Source organism: Perna viridis, chromosome 2, assembly GCF_037379345.1.
Source record: "Perna viridis isolate PV_CMFRI_1.1 ecotype Kerala chromosome 2, ASM3737934v1, whole genome shotgun sequence".
Classification (NCBI taxonomy): Eukaryota; Metazoa; Mollusca; class Bivalvia; order Mytilida; family Mytilidae; genus Perna; species Perna viridis.
The window spans coordinates 36,008,554-36,023,368 of NC_142446.1; the positions used below are offsets into that span (position 1 = coordinate 36,008,554).

At 33.0% G+C, this 14,815-nt stretch overlaps 1 protein-coding gene across 5 annotated transcripts in view; it reads left to right on the plus strand.

Annotated features, from left to right (window-relative positions):
- The first annotated feature begins 539 nt into the window (after positions 1-539).
- The window catches only part of LOC148624839 (serine/threonine-protein phosphatase 2A regulatory subunit B'' subunit beta-like), a 39,064-nt gene continuing 24,788 nt past the window's right edge, over positions 540-14,815 (plus strand). For 2 of the 5 annotated variants that reach the window (XM_088567815.1, XM_088567817.1), the window contains exons 1-2: positions 541-1,271; positions 2,225-3,315. In XM_088567815.1, the coding sequence (XP_088423941.1) occupies positions 2,992-3,315 (324 nt within the window). In that variant the 5' untranslated portion in view covers positions 541-1,271; positions 2,225-2,991. Of the gene's footprint in view, positions 1,272-2,224; positions 3,316-14,815 lie in introns of all 5 variants that reach the window. The other 3 variants (XM_088567812.1, XM_088567816.1, XM_088567813.1) reach the window with 3 other exon arrangements.

The following is a 14,815-nucleotide window of genomic DNA, read 5'->3' on the forward strand; positions in this document are numbered from 1 at the left end:
GCTTAAATTAACTAGGCCTGCCAAAAAGTAGTTTGTCTCAGGCTGGCTGGCAGGCTACTATTTCTAACTCTGATTACACACCAAACTATTGTAATGTAGCCATTTGCAAATTACATGTTGCAACACATCTCTTTTTTTTCTGTACACCTTTTTAGCTCACCTGGCCGAAGGCCATGTGAGCTATTGCCATCACTTGGCGTCTGTGGTCCATCGTCATTAACAATTTTTCAAAACTCTTCTCCCCTGACACTATTTGACCAATTGGTACCAAACTTGATATGAATGTTTTTGGGGTATCGTGCATAGAACTGATGTGGGGATTTTTGATCTATCGGAAAAAAACATGGCCACCATTACTAAAAATAGAACATATGGGTCAGACGGTAGTTTTTTGCATATATTTCCAAAAGCGTTAGGTTTAGCAAAATTATTTCTTTAGTTGAAATGATCCTTATTATAAGGCATTCAAAAGTCTTCAGGGATCAAAGTTGTCAAGTGACTCCTTGTAAGAGTTATTGCCTTTGACAGATGAAAAATGACTGTTTTTTTTTAGTTTTCAGCCAATATCTTGAAAACTATAATAGATAGAAAGAAACTTTCTATCGCTGAAATGATCCTTATGATAGTCCTACCAAAGTCTTCTTGAGTCAAAATTGTTGGACAACTTGTTAAATTTATTGCCCTTGAAAGACAAACTAACCAGGTGAGCAATTCAGGCTCCTGGGAGCCTCTTGTTAAAAAAACAAGCAGAAAATAATCACCTTGAATTACTAAGTTATGAAAGTTTGACAGTTGTTGACATTACCCCCATACATTTCCTTTGATCTTCACACCTTATCTAATAGAACAATAAAAAAAACTCATTTATTCTCAAAACTAATCAGAACCCCTTTGTTATCATGTCCAGTTGCAAATTTCCATAAAAAAGTCTATATTCCACCTTGGCTATAGGTACTGCACTTAATTAATCCCCCCTTTGCTCAGCACACCTATATAAACAAAACAGATAACTGATGTGTTATCTGTGTAGGAGTACAGGCAGCTGATTGCCAAAAATCCTGCTGTTTCTGCGTCTTATTTCTGAAGATTTCATGTGATTCCTTAATTTTTTAGATCTTCTTGAAAATGTTGATATTTTGTGTATTTTCGATGTGAGGATGAAATGTTTTTGGAGATTTGTAGCTCTCTTAAGTCTTGTGGATTATGTTAGAAATGATCTTGTGATTCCTTTTAATTATGAAGTTTTTCCATGGGAAGTTTAGTATGTATAGGTAAATGTTTTATCTACATGTATATTTTGATCATGAATCCTTCTAGTAAAATCTGTAGTTTCCTGGATTACATGTATTTTTGCTATTTTTAACAGTTTTCTAACATTTTACAAGAGGAAATTGATTTTTAAATAATTTAAATCCAGGTTATTAATTTTGACGTCAGAAATTGAAAAAAAATTGAATGAAATGATTAATTCCTTGACTACGTGTAAAATTGAAACTTGTAAAACTGACAAATTCAAAACGACATGTTTTACTCGAGTTCAAATGAATTTCAATACTTTTTGATAAGCTGAAGGATTTAAATTTAATTTTCATGCAATGAGCAAACCAAATGCAAAGGTGTTCTGAACCACAAAAATTTGTCTCAAAATTATAAAATTTAATGTTAAAGAGTTAACATTACCTTGAATAAACAAATTAATTCATGAATGTGTATAAATACTGTCAAAATTTGTACTTTAATTAGATGTATCCACTATAAAGTAAATGCATTATTGAAACATTGTGTGACTTTATTCATGATTTTACAAATACATTTGAATAAATTACAATGTAACCATTTAAATCCATTGTCTTCTCCATTGGAAAGTAAATTTGATTTAAATAAGAAATTACCGAATTTGTCATGGGATGTAAATCATGCTTGATATCAGTGACCCATATTATTACAGGTACACTACATAAACAAGAGATTTTAGATTGAAATTGACAACTTGTCACATTACCACTCTCACCATCTTTTGGAGAGGCTTGGAATTCTAAATATCTAAGTACTTGAGGTGGATATATTTACTTTTCAATGAAAATGAAATTAATCTAAAATTTCATAGTAAAGGGTAGGACACAAATTTATGATTCGGTTTATTGAAGGAAGTTAAGGTCAGAACTAAAAAATTTAACTTGCAGTTGCACGTTAAATTTATTGTGATAACAATGTATTGTTTCAGGAAGCTCAGCACATGATGTGTAATTTTGGAATATTTCAAAACAAAGTTTTGAAATACTTGAAATTAGTGGATAAGTCACCTTGACAAAAAGTGATGATTTTACTCAATTTTTTTTGTGATGAACAATAACTGCCAAGAATAAGTAAAGAAAAAATAAAGCTGATAAAATATAGGAAACTAGAGTGAGAAAAGAATATTTGAAGTTTAATTGAGTAACTATTGTCAAGAAATGTTGGCATTATCTTGAACGAGTTAATAGCACCTTGAAAAAAAAGTAGATTAACTAACCTGAAGGATTTTTCATTTTTTCAATGAGCAATTTTTGTCAAGGAATCAGAGATAAACAAAATTAGTTTACAACACCTTAAAGTGAAGTGGAGTACTTGAGCCTATTTAATATTGTGGCAGGAGAGCCCTTGAGTGGAAGTTACAAATAATATTTTCTTCTATTGGCAAAGGAAATAGCCATGATAAGACTTGTTAGAGATAATATTTTTATGACTAAATAAAAACAAATCTTATTGGATTTAGTTTACAATCAAGGCTGCTTAATACATCAATCCCAGTTATTCTAAGTTGGTGATTTATCAGGTAACAGTCATAAGTATGAAAGAACTACTAGTTGTGACACTATTGGATTCTAACTTCCTTTGAAGCCCAACTTGGATTGTATCAACATAGTGTAATGTGAGTTCAATCACTAAGGTTTTGACTAAGAAGGATCCAAATTTCGAATACCAGTTGACCCAATCTTTATTTAGTTCAAGATGCAGCAGGACCATGCACAAGTGCAATATGTGTATTCCAGGATTACAATATACCATAATTGTCGAATAGAGCTTAAATGGAATCGGTCTCTACACCATTGCAAAAGCTGTGAGTTCAGTACTTTTAAAAACTGTTCTTTCACATGTGGTGCTATACACTATGGGAAATGTACTCCTGTTGCAGTCCCATTTATTCAGAGCTATCGACGGAGAAAATCTGGTCCAGGAACCATTCCAGTGGCTAAAGTCACACCTACAAGGCTCATAAAGCCAGAACCTGATCCCGAAATTATTAAACCAGACCCAGAGGAACCTGATGGCCAGGTAAGATTGATATGGATTGATTGAAGGTTGAAATCCATAAACTTAAAATTGATTTAACTTGAATGACAAAAAATGATTCCAGTTGTTATAATTTAGTATAGAGAAATTTTTGTTTTGAAGTTGTTGAATGTGAATGGTCGGTATGGTGATCACTTAGCCACAGGGAGTTTTTTTTTTTTTTTTGATCAGCTGAAATCAGCTTGAGTAAAACTCTTGTACCTTGATATTGATGAAAAATTGCTAGACAAATACCTGACCAATTGTTTCTACCATGGCATTACTGGACCTTTAGTAATTACCCTGGCATTACCCTGCCTCTTACTAATACCTTCAAATACGTACTATACTTGGTTAAGACTGTCATATTTAGTATTAAAAAAATGACCAACTTTCACCATGTTGATAAAATGCCTACTTCTTACCTTCAGACATTAATTGTATATTAATTATTAATGTACATATTTCTGGAGGTGACAGAACTATCACACTGGTTTATAAGTATAGTGCAATCTGTCTTAACTGAACTTCTTAGGACAGATTTGTTTGGAAGGTATTATGTTTACAGAGGTTGAATTTGGTTTCAAATGTCAGGGGATTTCAGAGGTAACCTGGTTTGGAAGGGTTTCCAGTTTAGACAAAAAAAATAGTCTTGTTTTCTGCTACCAGCAAGAAAAGGATCGGTTGATAGGGAAATTATTTTATTTTTCTAAAAACATTTTATATTGAGTCAATGTGGAAACAATCTAGACTTTTACTGTGTTTGAGCCAAAATGGCCATAAAATGGTGTGGGGTAGGTACACAAACTAGTTTAAGAGGGGTATCAGGGGGGTTTTACTGTAGCATGTAAGTACACAGTGTAGGTACTTAAATTTACCTTGAGGTTCTGAATCACATGTGTGCTGCATTTAGTGATAATTTGTAAGATAGAAGATGGAAATGCATTCAGAATGCATTTTGGGGCTCCCTCTGGGGTTTTTCTTGGTACTAGTACAAATTTTAAGGTGTTCATTCAGTGGAATTGTTTTTCTGGATTTTGCCAATTAATTTGACTACTGGTGGATAGCTTTTACTCTAACATTCTATATTACATTTAGATCTTCTGTGTCTTTGCTGAAGTATATTATTTCAATGTAAAACTTGAATCTTTATTCAAATGTTTATAGTTCTCCAAAAGTGTATTCTGGTGAATAATGTGAAATGTAGAGGCTGATACACTTCATCAGTAATAATCCTAACCCTACACCCATTCATTTCCTCTGTTATCAGGTAAAACACCATCTGTGCACTTCTTATGATGAGAGATTCATGTTTTTGCATATTGTATTTGCATGGTATGTGCACCTCTGGTGATAAAGATAAATAGGTTTCCCTTGTTACAATTGATAATGTGCTTTGTAGAGCTTTGTGTTAAAACTGTAGACTAGGGTACTACTGTAAAAGAGTTTTATCAGTACTTTAACATTTGTATTGGTATAGGTAGTTAGATGAGGAGACTACATGAGCCCCTTTAACTGGTTGAATGAGTTTAGGACTTTTTTTAGCCAAAAATACTGATTGTGAGAGGATTTTAAGTTGTAATAAAGTGTCCTTAAAATATGTTAATTTTTGTATTAAAATTTTAACAATCTTTCATTGTCCATGGCTACCTAAACTTTTTGGTTTCCATTTTCTGACCCTCTCAGATTTTTTCTTCTACAATTGATACCTCATGTTTTATTTGCTCTGTAAAACAGGCATAATGAATTGAACTGGTGAAGTGTAACAATGTGTATGGGTGGAGGTTCATGTCAATGAGTTGCTCCTGCCAATTCTTCACATTGGACTAAGAGTGTCAAAAAAGATCTGCCTTTGCTTGAACATTGGTCAATAAGTTCCCCCCCTCTTTTTTCCATAAATCTTGTCTGAATATTGCAGAAATATTGCTGCTTGGACATTAAACAATCAATCAATCAATCAATCAATTCCATAAATCAGGTATGTCCTTAATAATTATTTGTTGTCAAAGTTTATAACCTGTTATATACCAGGTAGGTCTGTATCTCAGGTGTCCAGTGGATGGTCATAGGTCATTAACTAAGGCCAGAGGTCATCAATAATCTTTACATCTCATCTAGACATCTAAGTATCCACAGCCTGTCAAATGACCTGAAAAAATTCCATTATCATTACATCTAATAGTATGTTTATTTGTGGTCACTTAAAGGAGGCTTACTTGGGGTAATCTGTTTCCAAGCTTCCCACTTGAAGGAGGGTAACTGGGGTTAATCTGTTTCCAAGCTTCCCACTTGAAGGAGGCTAACTGGGGGTAATCTGTTTCCAAGCTTCCCACTTAAAGGAGGCTAACTGGGGGTAATCTGTTTCCAAGCTTCCCACTAAAAGGAGGCTAACTGGGGGTAATCTGTTTCCAAGCTTCCCACTAAAAGGAGGCTAACTGGGGGTAATCTGTTTCCAAGCTTCCCACTTGAAGGAGGCTAACTGGGGGTATTCTGTTTCCAAGCTTCCCACTTGAAGGAGGCTGACTGGGGATAATCTGTTTCCAAGCTTCTTACTTGAAGGAGGCTAACTGGGGGTAATCTGTTTCCAAGCTTCCCACTAAAAGGAGGCTAACTGGGGGTAATCTGTTTCCAAGCTTCCCACTAAAAGGAGGCTAACTGGGGGTAATCTGTTTCCAAGCTTCCCACTTGAAGGAGGCTAACTGGGGGTAATCTGTTTCCAAGCTTCCCACTTGAAGGAGGCTAACTGGGGGTAATCTGTTTCCAAGCTTCCCACTAAAAGGAGGCTGACTGGGGGTAATCTGTTTCCAAGCTTCCCACTTGAAGAGGCTAACTGGGGGTAATCTGTTTCCAAGCTTCCCACTTGAAGGAGGCTAACTGGGGGTAATCTGTTTCCAAGCTTCCCACTAAAAGGAGGCTAACTGGGGGTAATCTGTTTCCAAGCTTCCCACTTGAAGGAGGCTAACTGGGGGTATTCTGTTTCCAAGCTTCCCACTTGAAGGAGGCTGACTGGGGATAATCTGTTTCCAAGCTTCTTACTTGAAGGAGGGTAACTGGGGGTAATCTGTTTCCAAGCTTCCCACTAATCAAATGATTTTTCTCAAGATTTTTTCAAGTACCCCTTGTTTCTCTGGTCTTGCACTCACAATCTATCTTATTGTCTGAGGTGTTTTTTTTTTATTTTATCACTATTTTACATGAATCACTAAGTGTGTATTGTATTGATCCCAGGTCACTTCAGTTGGTTTGAAAAAGTATTTGTTTTTATTCTCCTTTACTGCCTGTTGTTTTACTTGTGTTCAGAGTGTGTCAAATTGCCACACTACTGTTGTGATCACATTGTAAAACACAACCTGTTTAACAGTCAATGTAGTTTAAATAAATGATGATGTATAGAAACATCATTGTGCATACTTCAAAAATCTTTGAAACCACTCAGTTTAATATCAGCAAACTTGTTCACCAGCATCATTAGAGTATGTAATTTAAAAATTGTGTCAGTTACATAGATCAGTCATAAAACATGGCAGCCATTGCTACATGTTGTTTTAGTCCACAAAGGTCATGTCATCAATTTCTAAATATTTCTCAAAAACTATAAAAGATATTAGAAAATGAAAGTGACTTTCCTTCTCAACTTTGACAGCTCTTCAAACTCTCCATCGGGTCAAAGTTGTAGGAAGACTCCTTGTCAGAGTTATTGTCCTTGAAAGGTGAAAATTTATGTTTTTTTTTTTTTTTTGTTTTTTTTTCAGTTTTATAGCCAGTATCTTGAAATCCATTGTAGATAGGAAAAAACTTTCAATTGGTGAAATGATTCATATGATAAGATCTACAAAAGTCTCAATGGGTCTAAGTTGTAGAAGGATTCCTTATGAAAGCTATTGTACTTGGAATACAAAAAATGCCATTTTTTTTTTTTTTTTTTTATGCAGTTTTTAGCCAATATCTGGAAATCTATAATAGATGGGACAAAACTTGCATTGATGAAATATTGATCCTTATATGATAAGGCTTACAAAAGTCTAAATGTGTCAAAGTTGTAGGATGACTTCTTACTAGAGTTGTTGCCCTTGAAAGGTGAAAAAATGAACCAGATGAACAATTCAGGTTCGCAGAAGCCTCTAGTTTTATTTTGTCTTTAAAATGTAGGAAGGTCCAAGGGTTGGCGAGGAGAACAGTTATGAATATGAAAATAACAAGGAAGAATGTTCCACAAAGGAACAGAAAAGTACTCTTTGCTGCAGGAAACCTGCTAAAAACTCCATTCAAATCATCAACAGATTGAATCTTCTGGAATCTTTCATCATTTAACCCTCCTATGTTATTTTTTATTTCCATTGGTCTGTGTCCACCCAGTCTTCTATAGTTTAAATGGTCTATTTGGTTTTTGTCAGAGATTGATGACCTTATAATGAGACATGTTGTACACTTTGTAGAGGACAATGGTATTGTCCAGTTTACCATTATGCTCTTGAACCTCCCCCACCCACTTTTTGGCCATTTTCTTATTTAATTTTAGAAAGCTCATGACCTTATCAACCAGTACATCATAATTTTCATGAAATATCTCAAAAATTGGACTTTCTTTTCTAACTATTATATAGCAACATTTAATCTAATGTTTTAGAAAGAACTTATTTGTTAACTGAATTTCAAACTCAAGTCTGACACCCATTCAAGACTGGAATTTCTGATTTTTACACATGACTACAATACCTGAACTGATCCGTGCATCAAAAATTGTGATTGATCAATGATCACCATTCATTTTCCAATCTGTCATTGATTTGTCAATCGATCCATTAAACCGGTGGTCGCATTACATGGCCACACATCGGTCAATAACGATCTGTCACCGGTCATCGGTTATTGATCTGTCGGCAATCAATCGGTCAGCGGTATCATTTAGATGTTTTGATATTAGCCAACAACACTCTAAACACTACATGGGCAGTCATATAATATCTGCAAAATTAACCCCTCAAAAGATACTCTTGTCTAATTTGTTTAATAGTTAAGACATCTGACTATAAAATTTACACCAACATGAATTGTTTGACCTTCTTCATTGTGAAAACAACACCTACTGAAAATATATATGGTTGGTAGATCTGCGATATATATTTATTTCTTTTAGGATCATTATTTTTTGAAGCACTATCTCTGTTTAGCACTGAAGGTGAAGGTGTTTTTTTCAATCATATATTTTTGCTAGGTTTTACACAATTCTAAGATTTAATATATTTGATAGCGCTTCAGTTGGATAAAATTAAAACAATTCTGTCAAGGACAGATCCCTGGCCAAGTCGTACATATGACTTTGAAATTGGTAGCTTCTCTGCTAAGCATTCTGCATGAATAAGACATGGGTGGTTACTTCTTTGGGATAGCTCATTTAAAAGTCTGCAACACCTGTCGGACTGATTCAAAACATGGTCTTTTTGGTTGCTCTCCAAATATCTGACATTAAACTACATTCAACTAATCAATCGGGAACAATACTTTCGAGAATATAGTCTGTGAAAATTCCAATGAAAAAAAGTTGGGTTTGGTAGGTCTAGTTACTGGAAACAAACAAAATTTTAGGCCTAGTACATAAATTACATAATAAGCTCAATGTGATTGAGAAACTAGATAGGCTCTCATTATAGTTCAAGTAAAATAGCAGCCAATACACTACCAACATAATATATTCTTGCATGATGTCTGGTTTATTTTAAACTAGTCAATTGAGTTGTAAATGTTTAAAAGACTAAATTTAGAAAAGAAAACATTAAATAATTAAATGATGATTTAAGATTTGCGTGACTTGTAAGTTGTCTTCATACATAGTTGACAGCATATTTCTCCATTGATCATTCTACTTTATACATGTTCACAGGCAAGGAAATAACAAAATATTTGGTAATTTTAGGCCTTAAGCAGTTGACCTGGTATTTTGATATCCTTAATACTGATTGATCTAATTCTAGATTTGTCATAATCGGTGTCCTACAGTCATAGATTATGATAAATAAGATTTTTTGTTGAATATTTGAAAATTTACATGAAATGTATTTTAGTTTATGCTGTGACGAAGATTTTTTCTTAAAGTACACTTAAGACCATGAAATTTTTGTCACTAAGCATTATTGAGTACTGAATCATGATTTAAATACACATTTCAGCTGACCATGTTCTTTTTTCTGGATGACTATTAACATTTGGAGGGGGAGGGATGTTATGCTGTAAATGTAGGTTCTACTTGGAGATTTCATAGCTTGACAAGTTTAGATAAATTAAAGTTGCTCATTGTTAAATAAATAAATCCCTTTTGTTTCACTCTTCTTAATTTGATCACGACCCACCTTTTGTAAGATAAATTCTTGAAAAGTAAAATTCCATTTCACATAGAAAAACTAGAATTACATCAAAAGATTTTTTTTTTTTAAGAGTTATTAAGTTCATCATTTACAGCTTATTTTACATAGAAAAGTCGATCTTTATGAAACAGTACTTCATTGTCCAAAACCACAAAATTCCAGCATGTCACCAAAGAATGGTGTCAATTTATGTTAAAGTTGCATATTTTTGACATCTTCATTGATATTTAATTGTTTTGCACTTTGTAATTGGATGCATGTTTCAAAATAACAGTTGTTCACATAGAAAGAAGTCTTTCTTTTCTGGCTCCTTGGGGGAACAAGATATCAAGAAATATATACTGTTAATATCCATCTAATGATGTGTTAGCCTCTATCTTTTCAAATTTCTTCAGTCTATTTAGATAGGATGAAACATTTCAGATGCATACTGGTAGTAAAATAAAAGTTTAGTGATACTTTTTATTTCCCTTGTGTAGTATTCAGGGGCAGAATCAGAAATTTTCCACCAAGGTTTGGGGTGAGGTGGGGGTGAGTGGTGGATAGGGGCACCATCCTAGTTCTCTTTTATGCACAAATGGTATTTTTGTTTTAGTTATTATGAATGTACAGTAAAGGAATCACCTTGTCTGTCTATCTATCATTCCATCTGTCCAAATTTTGTTAAAATTATTTCGGCTTTGAAGGGATGGATTGATTTCTTACTTGGTATGTGTCTTTATAAATATGATGTGCAGGTTTTAGGTGATTTTGGTTGCTGTCCTATATTGAATTCCTGTACGAGCAGGGGTATACCCAGCATGACAGCATGTGCAACTTAATTTTTGTATGTGAAGTACATGTAAGGTTGCTTTTGTGGTTTAGTTATTTAGAATTCAATTTCCAACTGAATATCAATTTAATTTGATTATTAATACCAGTAGTATTAAACTTCACTAATTTATCACTGCAACAACTAACAATATTTTGGCCCAAAAAATATTAATATTTTTAGCTTGTATATAGTATCATACAGCTGGATAGTGTATGTGAGGTTTATCACATTTAATTTGTTGTTTAAGTACCAGTAGAAAGACACTGATAGGTTTTTAGGACATTTGAGACAGAAATGTTTTGTGTTCTATTTAAATGCAGGCCACAGGAAACATGTTTTTTGACAGTTAATAGATGTTGGCTTGAGTAGTTAGAACTATGCAAGCAATAAATAGAAACCCTTTTAAGGCTGGGATCATCATAGTTCATGTTATGATTGTTTCATGGTCATTTTATGTGTAACTAATTTTTTTTTTTTTCATATAGCTAACAACCAAAATGTCTTGTAACTTTTCCCCTTGTTTCATGGTATGTTAATGGTCAGTTGTAACATATAGTTTGATGTGTGAGAGAAATATCATGAGAAAGCTTGATGAATTAGCCAGCTAAGATATTCTTGGTTTTTCTCTTTAAATGCTATTTCTACAGTCTTGTAAAACTTGCTTTGAATGAATGTGAGTATGCTCATCTATTGTCAATGGTCTCTTTATGACAGAAGTAAGAATTCAGGCACCAATGTGATACACTGGAACGGACAGTTGATTGGGTGCAAATGCACTCCTTTAAATTCCTAAAAAAAAAAAAAAAATAAAGGATATTTTAAGAAAGATTTAACTGGTAAAATAAAAATTAAAATATTACAATTGAAACTTTTTTTTTACTCTTTTATTTCATTAGCTTGTTTTTTTCAATTGCATTACCAGATATCAGGTTTCATTATAGTATTAATAAATGTGTTTTTCCATAATGGACCAGTTATATGACCTTGGTCTGTAATAATGGGCAATAGAAGACTATAATAGTCAGAGGCAGTGCTGAGGACTCTTGCAGTCTGCCAAGGGCCATTATTACCAATCGAGAACATTAACTTGTTTATTATGAAGAAATACTCATTTCTCAATATATTTATTTACCAGTTTTAAAAATTGTTGATTGTCTTATAAGTCAACACATAGATGGAATCTAAATGCATGTTCTGAGTGAGTTCAAATTTAATATGACAAAATAATTTTTAGTTTATTTCTCTATCATGTTTTTATAAGCTGAAATTGACATCCTTTTTTGTTTACCTAATGATATAACATAGCCTTTTTTTTTAAGAAAGTTATAATGGACAGGTCTGAAAAGCCATAATAAGTCATAATGCCTGGTCCAAGAAGCCATAACTTGTTATAACATGTTAAATCTATAATGCCTGGTTATTAAATATTCAGTAAATGCCTGTCAATTTAAAGAATACTGATTTAATTGTGTAGTTCCAGACTATCATATGCTCATATTTGCCATTACTCTGTTTGAAATTAACAAAAATGTCCAACAAAAAGAGGGGGTGAGGTTTTGACCTTGAGGTTTTTTAACCCTACCCCCTCCTGGATCCACCACTTTAACATATACATATATCATAACTTATAAAATCTACTGGTAGTTTAGAAGGAAAAAGGTTCCTAGCTTAGTCATGTCTGTACTGGTTTAAGATTGTAGTGGACTCAATTTTGATGGTTTTTGTGCAGTTCATTTTAGATTTCTGGCAAAATGCTTGTATTTTTTCAAAGTATTTTAGTGCTTATGTGTTACTGACGAAGAAATTAAGTTTTTGCTTCACATGACATGTACTTGAAAAATCATGATACTTTTAATGCAGCTGTTTCTTTTTTTCTCTCTCTTTCTTTAATAACTATGTATTTATAGCTCTATTTATCATATTTTGATAAAAAGAAAAATATTACAAATCCTGTACTGTAAATTAAAGCAGTACTGCATGTCTGTTAGGATCAAAGTGTGTGGCGAACTTCAAACAAATCATTTGACAATGAAATGTCAACTGTTCTCTTGAATTGTAACTTTGTGGTTTTTAAATAATTTTATAAAAGATATATTTCCATAAAGAAATTTTTTGCATAATTTGTCACCTATTCATTAAAAAGGCTTTTCTGGGTTATTAAAATTTTTTTGATATGAGTTCCATATTGTTTGTTTGCTTGAGAAAATGTTTTGTAATCCAATCGTTCTCAATTTTTTTAGGCTTTAAATTTCGTTTCTTTAGTAATGCAAATATTTTGTGAGACCTATCAAGATTTCTTCCTTCTTTGGTAATCAGAAATAACTCAAGAATCACATTAAGACGCTTAAAATAATATTTTATATCTTAGTGTGTTGCTTTATGATAATCCTGAAATGCATGTAGGATTTATTTTTGACATATTAAAATGTGTGTACTTTTGTTATATATAGTGTCATTAAAGGCTTTGTAGTCAACACTTTCTTTTGATTTATTTATCAGACTTAGCATTTTTCGCTCTTGTTTTTCACAAAAAAATTATGGAATGGACTTCAAGTATCTTTATGTCTGTCTATCTGTCTGTCTAGCATTTTCTCCTTTCTGATTTGTTAGGTTGTATTTATCATTAATTGAAGACTTTAAAGCTACTCAACTATCAGTATAAACACAAGATAAACTCAGGGGCTCAGCTCATGTAGGTCTTTCAACATTGCCACAATAGTCAGATGAACAAACTAAAACTTAATGATGTTGGGTGGGAGAAGAAGAGTCTTAATTGGGTTTAGTCTTCATTGCCACAGGTTATGAAATAGCGATTGATCATTACTTCTCGTAAATCTTAGAAACTTTAATTAAGACCATAAAGCTACCAAATAAACATGATGCTGATTCCTCTTAACATACCAACATAAACATACAGGTTGGACTGTTGACTTATATTGTGAATTAGACTTTTTCTGTCCATTTTGGGCAAACTGGCATTATCATTTATTCTTCTGAGTTTAAAGCCTAGATTTTAAAAAAGTACTTTGGTCGTCACTCTGTTCTAGGTTTCTGCTGGAGTATTGTCAGTTCCCTTTGACTTAAAACAAATGCCAGAAACTTTATAATATCATAACTCTAAGTGTATCTTGTGTATATGTTCCATTCATTTAATGTACATGTACGTGATCAGCTACAACCACTTGTAGGATTGTATTAACTGCATGTTCTATCATGTCCAATTAATGTATTAATTAGTTGATTGATAGAAGAATGTAGAAAATAGCCAAAAGATAAGCCATCCTCTCATGGTTCAACCTATTCTTTCTGTTGTAGTTTGCCAAAAAGATGTCTACTCCTATAATCCTTGAGAGTTTTTTTAACTTTTTCTTTTCTTTCTTTCTCCTTGCACTTTTCTAAAATTTTGTCTGCTTCTTTGTTTCTTACAAAATTTTCCACTTAACAACATTATGACAGAGATATGGGAGGGGTGTTCCTCGCCATTTTTCAAATTTTCTCGATCTACATCTACCAACATCCTCAATAGGTTTTGATAAAACTTGTTTCCTATGTAGTTTTTTAGGAAATTCTGACACCATTTTGATTTCCAAGGTTATAGGGCAGAGTCAAAATTTTTACAAAGCAAGGGGATGCTACTCTTAAGCTCTTACTTCAGTGTATTTTTACAGTTTTATTCCCCAAATAATCGTGCCTTACAGTTTGATTGATCTTTTTAAATCTATGAAACAGCTGTCCTATATAAGACTGTGTTGTGTCAACCAAGGAATGTCAGAAGAAAAAACCCTTATGAAATAGATATACCTTTGTCTAAAAGTGACTAAGTCCTAAAAATATATTTTCAATCAAATGAGGCTGAGCACTTCACCTTCCATTCAGTTCATGTTGCTTCAGCCTACAGTTTGGTCCCAAAATAGCAACATTTGTTGATATTAAGTTTCTGCAGTTCTTGTTGATAGAAACTGAGGGGGTATCCATGACAGCTGTTTCAGACAGTATATATATTTGAACTATAAGGAATAGTTATTTGGGTTTTAGATATTTATGTATCTGTTGAAATAACATGTTTATTTGAACTCACTGAAATCTTATCCTCTAGCGGAGTTTTGGTTTATAGATAAATGATAATTTTTTTCTTGGTAATTTAGATTGTGCAGACCTTCAGTTGAAGTTCTAATTTGACACCTGGAGTTTATATTGATGATAAATTTTAGTTTCCTTGGTTTGTTTACAGTTTCTTCCAACTTTTTGCCAGAATCACTTGAAATTGTACATGATTATAACAAGTTGGATAGTGTCCAAGCTGATACTCAAAAATTCTGAATTGATC